Raw genomic sequence first — 21048 nt, 5'->3', positions numbered from 1 at the left:
CGGCCGCCAGAAAAGTATTTGGTGGCCACCAGATAAATGTAGAGGCATACAGTGAAAAATGATCTCACCAGTGTCGGGTATGGGCCACCGTATTTTTTTCATTTGACGTTTGCAACAAAACGAGTTATGATATATTTTAAGCAAGGATAAGATATATGGATGAACCACTTCTTTATAACAATTAGGAGAAATCAAAATGTCTCTCTTTACTGTAATAAAGACATTGTTTATCCATATGTTTTATCCTACTTAGTACTCCGACTTCTAAATGCCTCTCAAATAAGATATATTTTAACAAAGCACATTAGCAAATCATGACTGAGAGCTTCAGCATGAAAAATCCCCTACACTCCACTACTGACACAGAAATCGACTTTATCGTTATCGAGTCACAAGTTACGTGTTTTTAGTGAAATATTTGTGGAATACATGGTTGACTTTTAGATGTCAGCATCATTATTCTTTCAATGTGTCATTTCGGAAATGCTGGTACATTCATCAAGCAAGTGATCAACAACTAGACTTGGCGTGCTTGTATAGTGGACATTCATTATCACTCCCATCACGAAGTGGAAGGGGGATATAGGAATGGGTGCTGTCCATCTGTCCATCTGTCTTTCTGCCCTTCCGTCCGTCCATCCATCACATTTCGTTTCCACAGCAGAGCTCAAAAACCATAAGAGATATAGCACATAGACAGTTCTAGTGGTGAACTGGTGTCTTTTGATAGTTTGGGATTTTAAAAGAAATTATTTTTCGAGTATCCATGTGAATGACATTGACTTAGGCTGAAATCAGAATCGATAGATGGTTATGGTTGGTGTAATTTCTAATTTTGAATAATGACATTGTTTCATCAGTTTCACTTGTTTAAAATGCATTTTCAGAATGGTCGCTCTGACGTGACCCTTAATGGGATGTCCTCAGATCTTTGTTTAGCGATGGCGAGAACTAAGATCTTATTTTAATGAGATTGTCTGTCTCAATAAACCATCAATTAACGTTCCCAATATGGCCACAAACATGGCTCTAAGTCATTTGGCAAAATTATATCCATACACAATTTCTGAAGCTACTTCATTAAGATAAAATTACGTCTTAAACATGCATTATTTTAAGTATGAAATTTTATAATGAAGAGATTATGACCCTTGTGAGTTTCCGTATCATAAATATTATATTTTCAAAATATGAAATTTTATAATGAAGAGATTATGACCCTTGTGAGTTTCCGTATCATAAATATTATATTTTAGAAATATGAAATTTTATGATGAAGAGATTATGACCCTTGTGAGTTTCCGTATCATAAATATAATATTTTAGAAATGTATTGTGCTCACCAAATTCTTGCATTATACAATTTATATTCTTAATAAATGATATTAATCTTTAAAGTGGACAAAATTTATGGATAACGACTTCTTTAATACTGTAAAGGCGACGTTTCAGTATAGATCCTTATACCTTTGTCAAGCAAGACTGCTGACAGCTGAATAAGGATCTATACGAAACATTGCCTTTATGGTATTAAAGAAGTCGTCATCCATATTTTGTGTTTACTTTGTCATCCGTCAACTTCTAAGTAATGCCTATCAAACAATATCAATCTATCCATACAAGTTCCTATGGAACAGTTCTGTCAAGCGTGTGACAGTTTCACTGTCCAATACTGAGTTGGTTCTGTACATGTGTAGTGAGAGCAGGGTCGATGAATGAAGGTAGGACCTTCTACGGTTGAGTCCCGTCCGGGATTTGAACCCACACTCTCAGAGTGATGCACCTAGTCGGCTATCTAACCCACTCCGCCACGATCTGACCCTGTAGTAGTCTGACCCGTGAAGATCCGGGGAAGAAAAGGTCTTCAGCAACCCATGCTTGCCGTGAAGATCCGGGGTAGAAAAGGTCTTCAGCAACCCATGCTTGCCGTAAAAGGCGGCTAACAGGATCAGGTGGTCAGACTCGCTGACTTGCTTGATGCATGTCATTGATCCCAATTACGTGGACCAATGCTCATGATATTAATCACTGGATTGTCTTGTCCAGACTCGATTATTTACAGACCGCCGTCAGATAGCTGGAATATTGCTGAGTGCGGCGTTAAACAACAACCCAACCAACCAACTCTAGTAGTCTAGATCATTGTTACACTACAGTTATCAGACTGCTATTTTGTGGAAGCCTTGGTGGCTGAGTGGGCTTACTTTGTTAGCTGGCGATTAGGTGCCTCACTCTGGCACTCAGATGGGTCTCAACCCAAAAAGGTACTAAAATTTACTTTACTAAAAAATCCTCCCAAAACATGTTATGTTTCACCTCTTTCTAGAAGGCATTGTGTATTCAGGGAATTACAGCAACCAGTGTTTTTTCTCAATAATTGATCTAAATTCTATTTTGGATCCTGGATCTAATCCTTAAGATTATTAGACTCTATTTTGACTATTAGACCCTACTTTGATTATTAGACCCTATTTGGACTATTAGACCCTATTTTGACCATCATCCCCTGAATAATTCCTGTAATCATTTACTGTTTGACACCTACCAGTCATTCATCTACAACACTGTGTTTGTTGCAGCAAGGACCGCTTCATGTTACAGTCGCAGTTCTGATGACATTCAGTATTATGTTCACAGCTATTTTTACCTCAGCATGTCATTACTGGTGTATTTTTTGCTGTTTTTGATCTGTGCAGGCCAGCTTCCTGTCGCCAGCGATGGTTCGACGCCTCCGATGTATCATAGTCGTCCCACTCTTCCTCATGTCCTGCCTTTCTGTCTTCTACTTCTTCAGCGGGATGGCGTTCGGCACCGTCTTCCTGCAGAGGCTTATAATCCAAGGTGGAGTTTTCTACTTCTTAGTTTATACAGCATTTGATTTTTTTTGAGAATTTTCTTGCATGTATGAAATATCCTGTTTCACAGCAAATATGTTTTGAGATGAAACATGGTTTGAATTATATGTTTTTTTCAAAATCTAGAAATAAAGAAGACAAAAAAGGAAAGTTTGTGGGCTCTATGTAATGTAATCTAGGATGTTGTGTTATGCCTTCTGTAAACCAACGGACATATGTAAATGTAGCTTATTGGGTGTAAGAATTTGTTCCATGTCTACGGTGTCAGGAGATTTGGGTAATGGTGGGGAGGGGAGTGGGGTGAGGAGGGGGGACATTTGGGTGTCATTGATCATCCCCATATGGTATTAACATGTATTCAATGGGTCATCTCCATATGGTTATAACATGTATTCAATGGGTCATCTCCATATGGTTATAACATGTATTCAATGGGTCATCCCCATATGGTTATAAGTCGTGTATTCAATGGGTCATCCCCATATGGTTACGACATGTATTCAATAGGTCATCCCATTATGAAGACCCGGGGTAGAATAGGTCTTCAGCAACCGATGCTTGCCGTAAAAGGCAACTATGCTCATTGTATCCCAATTGTATGGATCGATGCTCATGATGTCAATCACTGGATTGTCTGGTCCAGTGATGATTATTTTACATACCGCCGTCATATAGCTGGAATATTGCTGAGTACGGCGTTAAACAACAAATAAACAAACAAACAATATATGGCAGGTGATCCCCATGAGTTAGTGAGTGTGGTTAATGTCGCAGTCAGCAATATTCCAGCTACCGTATATCGCTGTGTATAAGGCGAACCCACGTATAAGGCGACCCCCCTGTACACGCCTTCAAAATCAACCCAAAATCCTAAACTCCGTGTATAAGGCGACCTGGAATGAAGCACATCACAAGTACGCACACAAACCTTATATATGCAATAAAAATATGTTTATCTTGCGTTGTTTTTTCTACGATGATTGGTCGCGTGTGTAACTCCAGCACATGTTGCCATTTTGTGTTTACACGGTACGACACCAAATTGGTGCCCGTAAAATAAAATTCATTTATGAAGTAATAACATATAAGAGACAATGGTGAGTAATTTAATCGCCACAAAAAACTCGCCTTATACACAGCAATATACGGTACATGATTGGCTATGAATAATAAAGTCTGGATCAATCAAACCAGTGACTGAAACCATGAGCAATGATCCATGGATTGGGGTCACAGTGACATATAATCAGCCAAGTCACTGAGACGCACTATCATTCTTAGGTGCAGGCTAAAATTGCACCTCAGAAAAACATCACTGATTTCTCCGGCAAAAACAAACACCGATTTTGGTGAAAACGGCTACTAATTGTCAAATGAAAACAGCACCTCGATGAGAACGATTTTTGTAATAGTATATATTCTTTATTCAGTGATTCATTACTTATCATTGTCATCTTCAATGTCTCATAGGGGTGGTCGGGTAGCCTAGTGGTGAAAGTGTTCGCTCGTCCCGCCGAAGACCCGGGTTTGATTCCCGACATGGGTACAATGTGTGAAGCCCATTTCTGGTGTCCCCCGCCGTGATATTGCTGGAATAGTGCTAAAAGCGGCGTAAAACCATACTCACTCACTCACTCAATGTCTCACAGTAGTTAAAATAAGGTGCTGTTTTCGCTTTAGACAAGGTCAAGTTTTGGCCATCTGGTGCCGTTTTGCTGAGTTGCCGTTTTAGCTATAACCCTTCATTCTTCAGCTCCTACAAGCATGTGATGAAGTGATAGGAGCATTTTCAAAGAAATTATGTTTGATGTTTAATAAGTGTTTTGTAATTGTCTTCTTCTGCTGTCTCCTACAAGACACACAATGCTGATACAAGGCACACAAGCCAGGCTGTCAACCTTTCTTTAGAATACCTTCATGATCAGCATCACAAACAGCTTCTGCCCATTGAATATTCCCACTAGCTGTTTGTTTTTATTGACCTGACAAGTCGCTGTCATCAAGATATATTTATGTGTTGTTTACTAGATGTATGTTTGCCAGTCAAGGACTTTTTCTAAAGCTAGCTGTAGAACCCTCTCTGCTGAGAAGGTGTTTAAAGCTGTATATTATAATGATCTGCCCACTGTAGTATCTGTTGCTAAGAGACTGTCAGCAGGCAAACAGTTACATATATGTAGATATTGTATTGATTTTAACTGAGTAATGCTGTTCCCGAGATTGTAGAGTCTTCTGTTGAAGAGGCTCCATCTTCCCGAGGCAAAGGAGTTGACTGACTGTAAAAATCCAGTTTCCACCCTTGCTGAACTAGGCTGGAATTTTTGGGATCGATTGTAGCGCCATCAGTGTCTATTATCATCATCGTGTCACGCTGAAGACCAGGGTTCGATTCCCGACATGGGTACAATGAGTGAAGCCCATTTCTTGTGTTCCCCGAGGTGATAGTGCTGGAATATTGCTAAATGCGGCGTAAAAACATAATCACTCACTCACTCATCACCATAGTTCACGTTGTACATCCAGGTAGAGCTCCCCCCTTAGTAGTATCGTTCATTATCATCATCTGTATGGATGGTTTGGTGGTCTTGACATTAAGGTCTTGATAAATAGTTTCCAACAGTAAAGGGGGGAGGGTCTCCTAGGTGCCACAATTCACTGTGCAGAAATGTGTCTCTTGGCTGATCCAGGCTCTATTGAGTCCAGGCTCTATTGAGTCCAGGCTCTACTGAGTCCAGGCTCTACTGAATCCAGGGTCTACTTAGTCCAGGCTCTATTGAGTCCAGGGCTGCTGAGTCCAGGCTCTACTGAGTCCAGGGTCTACTGATCCAGGCTCTACTGATCCAGGCTCTACTGATCCAGGCTCTACTGAGTCCAGTGTCTACTGAGTCCAGTGTCTACTGAGTCCAGGCTCTACTGAGTCCAGTGTCTACTGAGTCCAGACTCTACTGAGTCCAGGCTCTACTGAGTCCAGTGTCTACTGAGTCCAGGCTCTACTGAGTCCAGTGTCTACTGAGTCCAGGCTCTACTGAGTCCAGTGTCTACTGAGTCCAGGCTCTACTGAGACCAGGCTCTACTGAGTCCAGTGTCTACTGAGTCCAGACTCTACTGAGTCCAGGCTCTACTGAGTCCAGTGTCTACTGAGTCCAGGCTCTACTGAGTCCAGTGTCTACTGAGTCCAGGCTCTACTGAGACCAGGCTCTACTGAGTCCAGTGTCTACTAAGTCCAGGGCTACTGAGTCCAGGCTCTACTGAGTCCAGGGTCTACTGATCCAGGCTCTACTAAGTCCAGGGTCTACTGAGTCCAGGCTCTACTGAGTCCAGTGTCTACTGAGTCCAGTGTCTACTGATCCAGGCTCTACTAAGTCCAGGGTCTACTGAGTCCAGGCTCTACTGAGTCCAGTGTCTACTGAGTCCAGGCTCAACCGAGTACAGTGTCTACTGAGTCCAGGCTCTACTGAGTCCAGTGTCTACTGAGTCCAGTGTTTACTGAGTCCAGGCTCTACTGAGTCCAGGCTCTACTGAGTCCAGTGTCTGCTGAGTCCAGGGTCTACTGAGTCCAGGCTCTACTGTGTCCAGTGTCTACTGAGTCCAGGCTCTACTGAGTCCAGGGTCTACTGAGTCCAGGCTCTACTGAGTCCAGGGTCTACTGAGTCCAGTGTCTACTGAGTCCAGGCTCTACCGAGTCCAGTGTCTACTGAGTCCAGGCTCTACTGAGTCCAGTGTCTACTGAGTCCAGTATCTACTGAGTCCAGGCTCTACTGAGTCCAGGCTCTACTGTGTCCAGTGTCTACTGAGTCCAGGCTCTACTGAGTCCAGTGTCTACTGTCCAGGCTCTACTGAGTCCAGTGTCTACTGAGTCCAGGCTCTACCGAGTCCAGGCTCTACTGAGTCCCGTGTCTACTGTCCAGGCTCTACTGAGTCCAGGCTCTACTGAGTCCAGTGCCTACTGAGTCAAGGGTCTACTGAGTCCAGGCTCTACTGAGTCCAGTGTCTAGTGTGTCCAGTGTCTACTGAGTCCAGGCTCTACTGAGTTCAGTGTCTACTGAGTCCAGGCTCTACTGAGTCCAGTGTCTACTGAGTCCAGTGTCTACTGAGTCCAGGCTCTACTGATTCCAGGCTCTACTGAGTCCAGGCTCTACTGTGTCCAGTGTCTACTGAGTCCAGTGTCTACTGAGTCCAGGCTCTACTGAATCCAGTGTCTACTGAGTCCAGTGTCTACTGAGTCCAGGCTCTACTGTCCAGGCTCTACTGAGTCCAGTGTCTACTGAGTCCAGGCTCTACTGAGTCCAGTGTCTACTGAGTCCAGGCTCTACTGTCCAGGCTCTATTGAGTCCAGGCTCTACTGAGTCCAGGCTCTATTGAGTCCAGGCTCTACTGAGTCCAGGGTTGAATCTCATATACCCTTAATTATGACCTAGGACTCCCACACTGAACTCTGGCTTTGAGCTTAAGTCAATCCTGAAGATTAATCCAAAGATGTACATGTGTGTCCATGTTTGTATGCTGTTCATGACCGTCGTGTGATTAAATATGTACAACACATCCACCCAGTGTTTGTGTGTCATGGTCACACAGGTAGCCAGGTAGGCGGTGGCATGGATCAGTCTGCATCTCGATCGCCGTTGTTGATGACTCACCTTCTCCCTGAGTCTGACTGGAGCTAGATTCAGTAAAGTTGGTTGATGACAGATTTTCATAATATTATTTCCCTTGACAGTATGTGCAGGATCATGGGCAAGAAATGCCAATAATACCCTGTGACAGGAAGTAGGTCCATGCATAATCACAAAAACATCTTTTTAAGAAGACCCTGTGGGGATTCCGTGTCAGAATGAGATCCTGGATTATGCTGTCTAGCAGTTGATTCTAGGTCAGAATAGATCCCTAATACCCCATGCTTGTCTCCTAGGGGATTCCAGGTCAGAATAGGTCACCATTACCCCATGCTTGTCTCCTAGGGGATTCCAGGTCAGAATAGGTCCGCAATACCCCATGCTTGTCTCCCAGTAGATTCTCGGTCAGAATAGGTCCCCGATACCCTGTGCTTGTCTCCCAGTAGATTATAGGTCAGAATAGGTCCCCGATACCCCGTGCTTGCCTTGCAGTGGATTGTTGGTCAGAATAGGCCCCCAATTTCCATGCTTGTCTCCCAGTGGATTCTTGTCAATACCTCGTGCTTGTCTTGCAGTGGATTCTTGGTCAGAATAGGTCCCCAATACTTCATGCTTGTCTTGCAGTGGATTCTTGGTAAGAATAGGTCCCCAATACTTCATGCGTGTCTTGGAGTGGATTCTTGGTCAGAATAGGTCCCCAACACTTCATGCTTGTCTCCCGGTGGATTCTTATCAATACCCCTTGCTTGTCTTGCAGTGGATTCTTGGTAACAATAGGTCCCCAATACCCCATGCTTGTCTCCCAGTAGATTCTAGGTCAGAATAGGTCCCCAGTACCCCGTCCTTGTCTTGCAGTGGGTTCTTGGTCAGAATAGGTCCGCAATACCCTATGCGTGTCTTGCAGTGGATTCTTGGTCAGAATAGGTCCCCAATACTTCATGCTTGTCTCCCAGTGGATTCTTGTCAATACCCCTTGCTTGTCTTGCAGTGGATTTTTGGTTACAATAAGTCCCCAATACCACATGCTTGTCTCCCAGTAGATTCTAGGTCAGAATAGGTCCCCAGTACCCCGTGCATGTCTTGCAGTCGATTCTAGGTCAGAATAGGTGCGCAATACCCCGTGCTTGTCTTGCAGTGGATTCTAGGTCAGAATAGGTCCCCAGTACCCCGTGCTTGTCTTGCAGTCGATTCTAGGTCAGAATAGGTCCCCAGTACCCTGTGCTTGTCTTGCAGTGGATTCTTGGTCCGCATAGGTCCTCAATACCCCATGCTTGTCTCCCAGTAGATTCTGGGTCGGAATAGGTCCCCAGTACCCTGTGCTTGTCTTGCAGTGGATTCTTGGTCAGAATAGGTCCCCAGTACCCCGTGCTTGTCTTGCAGTGGGTTCTTGGTAACAATAGGTCTGCAATACCCCGTGCTTGTCTCCCAGTAGATTCTAGGTTACAATAGGTCTGCAATACCCCATGCTTGTCTCCCAGTAGATTCTAGGTTACAATAGGTCTGCAATACCCCATGCTTGTCTCCCAGTAGATTCTAGGTTACAATAGGTCTGCAATACCCCATGCTTGTCTCCCAGTAGATTCTAGGTTACAATAGGTCTGCAATACCCCATGCTTGTCTCCCAGTGGATTCTAGGTTACAATAGGTCTGCAATACCCCATGCTTGTCTCCCAGGAGATTCTAGGTTACAATAGGACTGCAATACCCCGTGCTTGTCTCCCAGTAGATTCTAGGTAAGAATACGTCCACAATGCCCCATGCTTGTCTCCAAGTAGATTCTAGGTTACAATAGGTCTGCAATACCCCATGCTTGTCTCCAAGTGGATTCTAGGTTACAATAGGTCTGCAATACCCCGTGCTTGTCTCCCAGTGGATTCTTGTCAATACCCTGTGCTTGTCTTGCAGTGGGTTCTTGGTTACAATAGGTCTGCAATACCCCATGCTTGTCTCCCAGTAGATTCTAGGTTACAATAGGTTTGCAATACCCCGTGCTTGTCTTGCAGTAGATTCTAGGTTACAATAGGTCTGCAATACCCCATGCTTGTCTCCCAGTAGATTCTAGGTTAGAATAGGTCTGCAATACCCCATGCTTGTCTCCCAGTAGATTCTAGGTTAGAATAGGTCTGCAATACCCCATGCTTGTCTCCCAGTAGATTCTAGGTTACAATAGGTCTGCAATACCCCATGCTTGTCTCCCAGTAGATTCTAGGTTACAATAGGTCTGCAATACCCCATGCTTGTCTCCCAGTAGATTCTAGGTTACAATAGGTCTGCAATACCCCATGCTTGTCTCCCAGTAGATTCTAGGTTACAATAGGTCTGCCATACCCCATGCTTGTCTCCCAGTAGATTCTAGGTTACAATAGGTCTGCAATACCCCATGCTTGTCTCCCAGTAGATTCTAGGTTAGAATACGTCCACAATGCCCCATGCTTGTCTCCAAGTAGATTCTAGGATAGAATACGTCCACAATACCCCGCGCTTGTCTCCCAGTAGATTCTAGGTTACAATAGGTCCCCAATACCCCATGCTTGTCTCCCAGTAGATTCTAGGTTAGAATACGTCCCCAATACCCCATGCTTGTCTCCCAGTAGATTCTTGGTTAGTATACGTCCACAATGCCCCATGCTTGTCTCCCAGTAGATTCTAGGTTAGAATACGTCCACAATACCCCATGCTTGTCTCCCAGTAGATTCTTGGTTACAATAGGTCCCCAATACCCCATGCTTGTCTCCCAGTAGATTCTAGGTTAGAATACGTCCACAATGCCCCATGCTTTTCTCCAAGTAGATTCTAGGATAGAATACGTCCACAATACCCCGTGCTTGTCTCCCAGTAGATTCTAGGTTACAATAGGTCCCCAATACCCCGTGCTTGTCTCCCAGTAGATTCTAGGTTAGAATACGTCCCCAATACCCCATGCTTGTCTCCCAGTAGGTTCTTGGTTAGAATACGTCCACAATTCCCCATGCTTGTCTCCCAGTAGATTCTAGGTTAGAATACGTCCACAATGCCCCATGCTTGTCTCCCAGTAGATTCTTGGTTAGAATACGTCCACAATACCCCATGCTTGTCTCCAAGTAGGTTCTAGGTTACAATAGGTCCCCAATACCCCATGCTTGTCTCCAAGTAGGTTCTAGGTTACAATAGGTCCCCAATACCCCATGCTTGTCTCCAAGTAGGTTCTAGGTTACAATAGGTCCCCAATACCCTGTGCTTGTCTTGCAGTGGGTTCTTGGTTACAATAGGTCTGCAATACCCCCATGCTTGTTCATAATATTGTCACTGGTCCAGATTGGATTATTTACAGCCACCATCATATAGCTGGAATATTGCTGGATTGTGGCGGTAACATCAAACAAACAAACAATCAAACAATCTATGATGAAACTTGTAAGTCTTCTTGTTTTATTACAGCTACCCTCAAGAGCGGCACAGCGTTATACTTTCTCATCTATGTCAACCTACAGAATGCCATGGAGGTCGAGCGATGGCTGGCCCTCAAGCACAAGAAGGAATAGTTTCCTCTGCACCAACAAACTTGAAATGTTCCATGTTTGTTGTACATTAGTACCTGCATTCTGCATCTCTCTCGAACCTCAACCTGTGATTGTGTGCCAACATGTCCGGAACCCTTGGCCTATGAGTCACTGTAAGTAAGCCTGTGAGTAGGTTGGTGTTCAATATAGCAAGTGTTGTAGACACAACGTGGTAAACTCATGCGTGCACTGTGGTGAACTGTTGGTGCCTGCACATCCATGCGCAGGTTACATCAAGAAAAAACATGCATATCTAAACACAAACAATAATATTCTGCATTTAAGAAATAAATGACTCATGGTCGTTGTTTATCGTACTATAAAACACTACAGGGAGAATTAACCATGAGAGCCTAGGTCCAGGTGGTTTATTCTCCCTGCAGTGTTTTATTGTAAGATAAGCAACGACCTTGAGTCATTTAATTTTATACGAGATTTCAACATTATGTACAGCCATTTTAAGGATGTTAGTAAAAAGTACACCTTTTAAAATATGTTCCTATATTTGAATAATGATGACTCCCTGAATAGAATCCGACCACGGCAATGTTGGACAAGTCCATTTTATTAACAGGGGAGTTAAGTTTGTATTTCTGGCATATTTCCATATTTTCACGTCGATTATCTGTACCTTTTCTCCATCATATCCCCTCACTTTTGGAAGTGATCGTTCAGCCACTGCGTTTATCTGTGTTGCCCAGCTACATCTATGGGGAACAAGTCACGAGACACTTCCCTCTAAAAAATATTGTTGTCCAATATACAGACATCATCAAGTTGTGAGCACATGTTCGAATATCCAGAAATGACGTCATAATAGAACAATGTCTTATCGTGAAATAAACCACGCTTTGTTCTTCATTGTTCCTTGCGATTTATCGCATAGCTGTCTTATATTTCTTTGTATATATGAAGTTAGACACTGCCATACTTGTTAGAATGTTGTTCATATTGTTTTATTTTCAAATTATGATTCCTTGGCAAATTTGGGACCATCACCCCATGTTTGTCTCCCTGTGAATTCTGGGTCAGAATAGGTCCCCAACAGCCAATGCTGGCTGCGACCTGTGACGATTCCGGGGTAGAATAGGTCTTCAGCAACCCATGCTTGCCGTAAAAGGCGACTATGCTTGTCGTAAAAGGCGACTAACAGGATCGGGTGGTCAGGCTCGCTGACTTGGTTGATACATGTCATCGATCTCAATTGCTTGGATCGATGCTCATGATATCAATCACTGGATTGTCTGGTCCAGACTCGATTATTTACAGACCGCCGTCATATAGCTGGAATATTGCTGAGTGCGGCGTTAGACAACAAACCAAACCAACCAACCAATGCTGGCTGTACCTCAGTTTTTTTTCTCCCCTTATACATACAGACATGTCTTCTACCATTTCAAAACATTGTTATTTTTGTTTGTGTTTCATGGTTGTGTATTTATTTAATTATAACTTTCAATAATTTACTCTATCAACCACAGTTGATCCACAAAGTCTTGTGAAATGTTGCATAATTTAAGAGAAAACGATTTTTACCATAATACCCTTGTTAAAGTTTTCAAGTGTATATTCAATGGTTAATATTGTTGATGTTGGTTTCTAAGGCAATAATCAAAGACAATAGACATGTCACTACTACTTGTTTATAGCAGGAATACTGCTGGGTTATGGTGGTGTACCAGGTACATTGTCTGTCATTCCAGTCATCCACCATCAATTCTTATGTCTCGCCTAAACCTTTTTAATTAATCTCTTCTGATACCTGCTTATTGGAAGCTGAAACCATGCCCTGATAAGCCAATTAATAGTGTCTCTAAAATTAAGCAATGGGAGCTATATTGAAAATGTCACATTTGTCCAAAATTATGTGTATTTCAAGATAATGCCGAAATTATGTTTCTATATGGATATATTTAGACCTCTTCTTTTTTTTACCTTAATATGACCTTTGACCTTCACATACCACCCCTTAAACCTAGTTTTTGCATTTTGGATATTTGGAAAGACAAAGGGATTCGGTACCAGGTCACCACGTATGCGCCATCTCCCTGATGACACATTTGTAGTTTTATATTTGGTTACATGTGATCCGAGACTCACCCAATCAGCTGTGTATCAAATTAGGATTTCTGTTGTTCTTTTTTTTCTTCTTTTTTTTGTTGTTTAATGCTTCACTCAGCAGTATTCCAGCTATATGATGGCTATCTGAAAATATTCGAGTCTGGACCAGACAATCTCGTGATTGATGAGCATATCTGTTGTGTAGCAACATCTCTTACGTCTCTCTTCATCTACAAAATGTTGCAAATCGTCAAGAACAATTTAAGTGAGCTGCAGTACCTATGGCTGCATCTTTTCAGCATGAAATGTAAATAATAGATTAAGGAAGAGAATTTATGGATGTCAACTTTATCACACGAGTTATCATTGGCTGGAAGTGTTGATACATGATCATGAAATGAAAAAAATCCACTAGAACAGTGAAATGAATGCCATGAGGCAGTGACAGCATATGATATGGAGGTTACAGTATGCTCTCTGCCTCACAGCATTCATTCACCTGATGAAGGAGGAAGCATATATTCCGAAATGATGTGTTCCTCAATAAAGAAGTCGACATCCATAAATCTCTTCCTTGTGTGTATCACTTCTAAATACTTTCAAAGACTAAATAATAGCATGCATGGACATTAGTATGCAGCCGATGTGAAATGTGGGTCATGGAAACACCTGCCCACACACTATATCACCTGAGACATGACTACATCGCAATCTGATCTCTAGGTCAAACACTTCATACAGCTCTGTCCTGCATTGTTCCTGGACTTACAGTTCAGGGTTATCATTGGCTGAAAGTGGTGATACATGATCACGAAATGAAAAGAATGCACCAGAACAGTGAAAGGAACAGTGTCGCTCACTCAGGCTATATGATCCTTTTATGTCAGGGTTAAGAAAAAATGTTTCCTTCTCAAGGTTTTTCAAGGTGGAGGTTAGAGTATGTCAGTTATGTCGCAGTGGGGCAGTGTAGGAGGGAAGACCCAAGGTGATGGGGGTTACAGTATGTCCGTTATGTCACAGCGGGGCAGTGTAGGAGGGAAGACCCAAGGTGATGGGGGTTACAGTATGTCCGTTATGTCACAGCGGGGCAGTGTAGGAGGGAAGACCCAAGGTGATGGGGGTTACAGTATGTCCGTTATGTCACAGCGGGGCAGTGTAGGAGGGAAGACCCAAGGTGATGGGGGTTACAGTATGTCCGTTATGTCACAGCAGGGCAGTGTAGGAGGGAAGACCCAAGGTGATGGGGGTTACAGTATGTCCGTTATGTCACAGTGGGGCAGTGTAGGAGGAAAGACCCAAGGTGATGGGGGTTACAGTATGTCCGTTATGTCACAATGGGGCAGTGTAGGAGGAAAGACCCAAGGTGATGGGGGTTACAGTATGTCCGTTATGTCACACTGTGGCAGTGTAGGAGGGAAGAACCAAGGTGATGGAGGTTACAGTATGTCAGTTATGTCGCAGTGGGGCAGTGCAGGAGGGAAGACCCAAGGTGATGGAGGTTACAGTATGTCAGTGTGGCAGTGGGGCAGTGTAGGAGGGAAGACCCAAGGTGATGGAGGTTACAGTATGTCAGTGTGGCAGTGGGGCAGTGTAGGAGGGAAGACCCAAGGTGATGGAGGTAACAGTATGTCAGTGTGGCAGTGGGGCAGTGTAGGAGGGAAGACCCAAGGTGATGGAGGTAACAGTATGTCAGTTATGACGCAGTGTGGCAGTGTAGGAGGGAAGACCCAAGGTGATGGAGGTTACAGTATGTCCGTTATGTCGCAGTGTGGCAGTGTAGGAGGGAAGACCCAAGGTGATGGAGGTTACAGTATGTATGTTATGTCACAGTGTGGCAGTGTAGGAGGGAAGACCCAAGGTGATGGGGGTTACAGTATGTCAGTTATGTCACAGTGTGGCAGTGGGGCAGTGTAGGAGGGAAGACCCAAGGTGATGGAGGTTACAGTATGTCAGTTATGTCACAGTGGGGCAGTGTAGGAGGGAAGACCCAAGGTGATGGAGGTTACAGTATGTATGTTATGTCACAGTGTGGCAGTGTAGGAGGGAAGACCCAAGGTGATGGAGGTTACAGAATGTCAGTTATGTCGCAGTGGGGCAGTGCAGGAGGGAAGACCCAAGGTGATGGGGGTTACAGTATGTCCGTTATGTCACAGTGTGGCAGTGTAGGAGGGAAGACCCAAGGTGATGGAGGTTACAGTATGTCAGTTATGTCGCAGTGTGGCAGTGCAGGAGGGAAGACCCAAGGTGATGGAGGTTACAGTATGTCAGTTATGTCAGTGTGGCAGTGGGGCAGGGTAGGAGGGAAGACCTAAGGTGATGGAGGTTACAGTATGTCAGTTATGTCACAGTGTGGCAGGGTAGGAGGGAAGACCCAAGGTGATGGAGGTTACAGTATGTCAGTTGTGGCAGTTCGGGTCAGTGTAGGAGGGAAGACCCAAGGTGATGGAGGTTACAGTATGTCAGTTATGTCGCAGTGTGGCAGTGTAGGAGGGAAGACCCAAGGTGATGGAGGTTACAGTATGTCAGTTATGTCACAGCGGGGCAGGGTAGGAGGGAAGACCCAAGGTGATGGAGGTGACAGTATGTCAGTTATGTCACAGCGGGGCAGGGTAGGAGGGAAGACCCAAGGTGATGGGGGTTACAGTATGTCAGTTATGTCACAGTGTGGCAGTGTAGGAGGGAAGACCCAAGGTGATGGAGGTTACAGTATGTCAGTTATGTCACAGTGTGGCAGTGCAGGAGGGAAGACCCAAGGTGATGGAGGTTACAGTATGTCAGTTGTGGCAGTGTAGGAGGGAAGACCCAAGGTGATGGAGGTTACAGTATGTCAGTTATGTAGCAGTGGGGCAGGGTAGGAGGGAAGACCCAAGGTGATGGAGGTTACAGTATGTCAGTTGTGGCAGTGTGGGGCAGTGTAGGAGGGAAGACCCAAGGTGATGGAGGTTACAGTATGTCAGTTATGTCACAGTGGGGCAGTGTAGGAGGGAAGACCCAAGGTGATGGAGGTTACAGTATGTCAGTTATGTCACAGTGGGGCAGGGTAGGAGGGAAGACCCAAGGTGATGGAGGTTACAGTATGTCAGTTATGTCTCAGTGGGGCAGGGTAGGAGGGAAGACCCAAGGTGATGGAGGTTACAGTATGTCAGTTATGTCACAGTGTGGCAGGGCAGGAGGGAAGACCCAAGGTGATGGAGGTTACAGTATGTCAGTGTGGCAGTGTAGGAGGCAAGACCCAAGGTGATGGAGGTTACAGTATGTCAGTTGTGGCAGTGTGGGGCAGTGTAGGAGGGAAGACCCAAGGTGATGGAGGTTACAGTATGTCAGTGTGGCAGTGTAGGAGGCAAGACCCAAGGTGATGGAGGTTACAGTATGTCAGTTATGTCAGTGTGGCAGTGTAGGAGGGAAGACCCAAGGTGATGGAGGTTACAGTATGTCAGTTATGTCAGTGGGGCAGTGTAGGAAGGAAGACCCAAGGTGATGGAGGTTACAGTATGTCCGTTATGTCGCAGTGGGGCAGTGTAGGAGGGAAGACCCAAGGTGATGGAGGTTACAGTATGTATGTTATGTCACAGTGTGGCAGTGTAGGAGGGAAGACCCAAGGTGATGGAGGTTACAGTATGTCCGTTATGTCGCAGTGGGGCAGTGTAGGAGGGAAGACCCAAGGTGATGGAGGTTACAGTATGTATGTTATGTCGCAGTGGGGCAGTGTAGGAGGGAAGACCCAAGGTGATGGAGGTTACAGTATTTCAGTTGGGGAGCAGTGTGGCAGTGCAGGAGGGAAGACCCAAGGTGATGGAGGTTACAGTATGTCAGTTATGTCACAGTGGGGCAGTGTAGGAGGGAAGACCCAAGGTGATGGAGGTTACAGTATGTCAGTTATGTCAGTGTGGCAGTGGGGCAGTGTAGGAGGGAAGACCCAAGGTGATGGGGGTTACAGTATGTCAGTTATGTCGCAGTGGGGCAGTGTAGGAGGGAAGACGCAAGGTGATGGGGGTTACAGTATGTCAGTTATGTCGCAGTGGGGCAGTGTAGGAGGGAAGACCCAAGGTGATGGAGGTTACAGTATGTCAGTTATGTCACAGTGTGGCAGTGTAGGAGGGAAGACCCAAGGTGATGGGGGTTACAGTATGTCCGTTATGTCGCAGTGGGGCAGGGTAGGAGGGAAGACCCAAGGTGATGGAGGTTACAGTATGTCAGTTATGTCACAGTGGGGCAGTGTAGGAGGGAAGACCCAAGGTGATGGAGGTTACAGTATGTCAGTTATGTCACAGTGTGGCAGTGTAGGAGGGAAGACCCAAGGTGATGGGGGTTACAGTATGTCCGTTATGTCGCAGTGGGGCAGTGTAGGAGGGAAGACCCAAGGTGATGGAGGTTACAGTATGTCAGTTATGTCGCAGTGTGGCAGTGTAGGAAGGAAGACCCAAGGTGATGGAGGTTACAGTATGTCCGTTATGTCGCAGTGTGGCAGTGTAGGAGGGAAGACCCAAGGTGATGGAGGTTACAGTATGTCCGTTATGTCACAGTGGGGCAGTGTAGGAGGGAAGACCCAAGGTGATGGAGGTTACAGTATGTCCGTTATGTCGCAGTGTGGCAGTGTAGGAGGGAAGACCCAAGGTGATGGAGGTTACAGTATGTCAGTTATGTCGCAGTGGGGCAGTGTAGGAGGGAAGACCCAAGGTGATGGAGGTTACAGTATATTAATTGCGGAGCAGTGTGGCAGTGTAGGAGGGAAGACCCAAGGTGATGGAGGTTACAGTATGTCAGTTATGTCACAGTGTGTCAGTGTAGGAGGGAAGACCCAAGGTGATGGAGGTTACAGTATGTCCGTTATGTCGCAGTGTGGCAGTGTAGGAGGGAAGACTCAAGGTGATGGAGGTTACAGTATATTAATTGCGGAGCAGTGTGGCAGTGTAGGAGGGAAGACCCAAGGTGATGGAGGTTACAGTATATTAATTGCGGAGCAGTGTGGCAGTGTAGGAGGGAAGACCCAAGGTGATGGAGGTTACAGTATATTAATTGCGGAGCAGTGTGGCAGTGTAGGAGGGAAGACCCAAGGTGATGGAGGTTACAGTATATTAATTGCGGAGCAGTGTGGCAGTGTAGGAGGGAAGACCCAAGGTGATGGAGGTTACAGTATATTAATTGCGGAGCAGTGTGGCAGTGTAGGAGGGAAGACCCAAGGTGATGGAGGTTACAGTATGTCAGTTATGTGGCAGTTTGGCAATGTAGGAGGGAAGACCCAAGGTGATGGAGGTACAGTATGTCCGTTATGTTGCAGTGTGGCAGTGTAGGAGGGAAGACCCAAGGTGATGGAGGTTACAGTATATTAGTTGCGGAGCAGTGTGGCAGTGTATGAGAGAAGACCAAAGGTCTCCGTGAAAACATACATGTTATGATGGGTTGCCTACCATATTAACATGTGGATGTTATTTTTAAAGGAAAATTAAGCATGGTTTACATATCATGTTTGTGATATTTGGGGTAGGGTTGTAGCTCACTGACAACAATATGCACATCCTAGTCCTTTGCTCTTCCAAATATTTCAATGCACGCCAAGGGGCTGTAGGACATGTCCTTTTACCTGTCAAGATCTTCAGCAACTCATGCTTGCTGTACAAGGTGACAATGCTTGACGCAAGAGGCAACTAATGGGATGGGGAGGTCAGACTCGCTGACTTGGTTGATGTATGTCATGGTATCTCAGTTGTGTGGATCGATGCTCACGATGTCAATCACTGGATTGTCTTGTACAGCTGACATATAATGGATATATTGCTGAGTGTGGCGTAAAACAAACAAACAAACAAACAAACAAACAACGTGTGGTTGTGACCTTTGCTACGCAAATCGAGTAAATTGTTGATGTGAAATCCTTCTGAGTGACATTCATTGGAACATCTGTGTATATCTGAAGAGTCGTCCTAGTCACCGTCCAGATTAAAGAGGTCCCACAGTGTATGTTTCAGGGATATAAAGAGAGTCCTTGGACAAAGCAACTAAACGTCTTGACACATTGCTGTGCTGGTGAATACTTGCCATGTTTGCTGTCTCTGCCTGACTACTATATAAGTGTATACTGCACAGTTGTGCTGGTGAATACGTGCCATGTGTGCTGTCTCTGCCTGATAACTATATAAGTGTATACTGCACAGTTGTGCTGGTGAATACGTGCCATGTGTGCTGTCTCTGCCTGACTACTATATAAGTGTATACTGCACAGTTGTGCTGGTGAATACGTGCCATGTGTGCTGTCTCTGCCTGACTACTATATAAGTGTATACTGCACAGTTGTGCTTCAGTTGGGCAGTATCCACACTAGATGTTTTAGATGTGTTCAGCTTTATGCAAGTTTTATGTCACAAATTTTAAATGTATGAATGCCGACGTTTATCATTTTACAATTGGCTCAGTCTGTTATATGTGTTCCCCTCCCTGTAACAGTGAGAGTGTTAATACCAGTCATATGTATTTGTCTGACCCTGATATATAATTGTCTGACCCTGATATATAATTGTCTGACACTGTTATATAATTGTCTGACACTGATATATAATTGACTGACACTGATATATATGTCTGACCTGATACATAATTGTCTGACACTGATATATAATTGTCTGACACTGATATATAACTGTCTGACACTGATATATGTGTCTGACACTGATATATATGTCTGACCTGATACATAATTGTCTGACCCTGATATATAATTGTCTGACCTGATATATAATTGTCTGACCTGCTACATAATTGTCTGACACAGATATATAATTGTCTGACCCTGATATATAATTGTCTGACCTGATACATAATTGTCTGACCTGATATATAATTGTCTGACACTGATATATATGTGTCTGACCTGATACATAATTGTCTGACACTGATATATATGTCTGACACAGATACACCATGTGAGCATGAGTCAAATTGCTATGTTTGTACTTTCTTGTTCATTCATATGAGTTCTGATATACACGTGTTGTGGCAATTTTGATACATCATACTGATGCATATACATTCATTCACCTGGTTGTCATTGTGAAGCATATCCAATTAACCCTTCATGTTCCACTGTAAGGATTAAGAAAAGATTGCAACTATATGTATCAGTTATATGAAACAGTCAAGCAGGTTGCGTTCCATCCTTATTGGTGCTAATGGTTCTGGGACTATTTTAGATATTTTTACACATTTCTGAATGCCTGCAAGGTTGTTTTTGACAGGATACCTCATGTGATACAGTTACGTAACACATGTGCCGGAGTTTATTGATACCTGATACTCCCGTGAATTTATCTTTTGATTATATACTGGCCTGTTTATGTTAAAGTTTGATTATATCAATTATGAAAACCGTTTACTCTAGCTAATAAACTTGATATGAAATATGTATATGGAATGTGTGATTTTTTTTAGGCGCTTTAAAGCAAGTGTCATCGTTCCTATTGTTATTTGTCATGGATTGAGTGAGTTTCACGCCGCTTTTAGCAATATTCCAGCAATATCACAGGTGGGACACCAGAAATGGGATTCGCACATTGTACCCATGTCAGGAATTGAACCTGGGTCTTCGTCGTGAGACCGCCTCTGTGGGCTAGTTGTAGAGCTTCCACCCAGAGAGAGGAGAGTTTGGGGTTCGATCCTCGGCCACGTCGTACCAAAATATGTCGAAAGATGGTACTTGTTGTTACCCTGTCTGGCGTTCGGCATTAAGGGGCTAAAACCAGGACTGGTCCGTATACTGTGTCTGAGTGGGGTATTCATGTTAAACGGCATTTAAGGATGCATCTATTAAAAGCGTATGTCCTATACAGACGCGGCCAAAACGCCCTGACATTTCAGGATGCATATATTTATAGCATATGTCCTATACAGAAGCGGCCAAAACGCGTTGAAATTTAAAGATGCATCCATTAATAGCATATGTCCTATACAGAAGCGGCCAAAACGCGTTGACATTTAAGGATGCATCTA

General features: G+C 44.3%; 2 protein-coding genes across 37 annotated transcripts in view; both read left to right on the top strand.

Annotated features, from left to right (window-relative positions):
• Nucleotides 1–11905, top strand: part of LOC124131828 (protein-cysteine N-palmitoyltransferase HHAT-like) — a 39322-nt gene extending 27417 nt beyond the window's left edge. Inside the window, exons 10-11 of the mRNA XM_046495313.2 lie at nucleotides 2697–2841; nucleotides 10886–11905. Coding sequence (XP_046351269.2) covers nucleotides 2697–2841; nucleotides 10886–10989 — 249 coding nt within the window. The 3' untranslated portion in view covers nucleotides 10990–11905. The remainder of the gene's footprint in view (nucleotides 1–2696; nucleotides 2842–10885) is intronic.
• Nucleotides 11906–12307: 402 nt separating this feature from the next.
• LOC124131829 (spidroin-1-like) lies at nucleotides 12308–20464 on the top strand. 36 transcript variants are annotated; one of them, XM_048403604.1, is made up of 7 exons: nucleotides 14069–14566; nucleotides 15007–15297; nucleotides 15493–15822; nucleotides 16002–16278; nucleotides 16322–16328; nucleotides 16827–16952; nucleotides 17778–20464. In XM_048403604.1, the coding sequence occupies exons 1-7, from the start codon at nucleotides 14071–14073 to the stop codon at nucleotides 18357–18359; spliced, it is 2109 nt and encodes a 702-aa protein (XP_048259561.1). In that variant the 5' UTR covers nucleotides 14069–14070; the 3' UTR covers nucleotides 18360–20464. The 36 variants fall into 36 exon arrangements, with proteins under 36 accessions (XP_048259550.1, XP_048259564.1, XP_048259561.1 ...); XM_048403600.1 differs by having other exon boundaries at nucleotides 16827–17163; nucleotides 17794–20464; XM_048403599.1 differs by having other exon boundaries at nucleotides 16827–17221; nucleotides 17789–20464.
• Nucleotides 20465–21048: the final 584 nt, after the last annotated feature.

Source organism: Haliotis rufescens, unplaced genomic scaffold (genome assembly GCF_023055435.1).
Source record: "Haliotis rufescens isolate VD_foot unplaced genomic scaffold, xgHalRufe1.0.p SCAF_3, whole genome shotgun sequence".
In the NCBI taxonomy this organism is placed as follows: Eukaryota; Metazoa; Mollusca; class Gastropoda; order Lepetellida; family Haliotidae; genus Haliotis; species Haliotis rufescens.
This window is presented reverse-complemented; position numbering and strand designations above follow the sequence as displayed.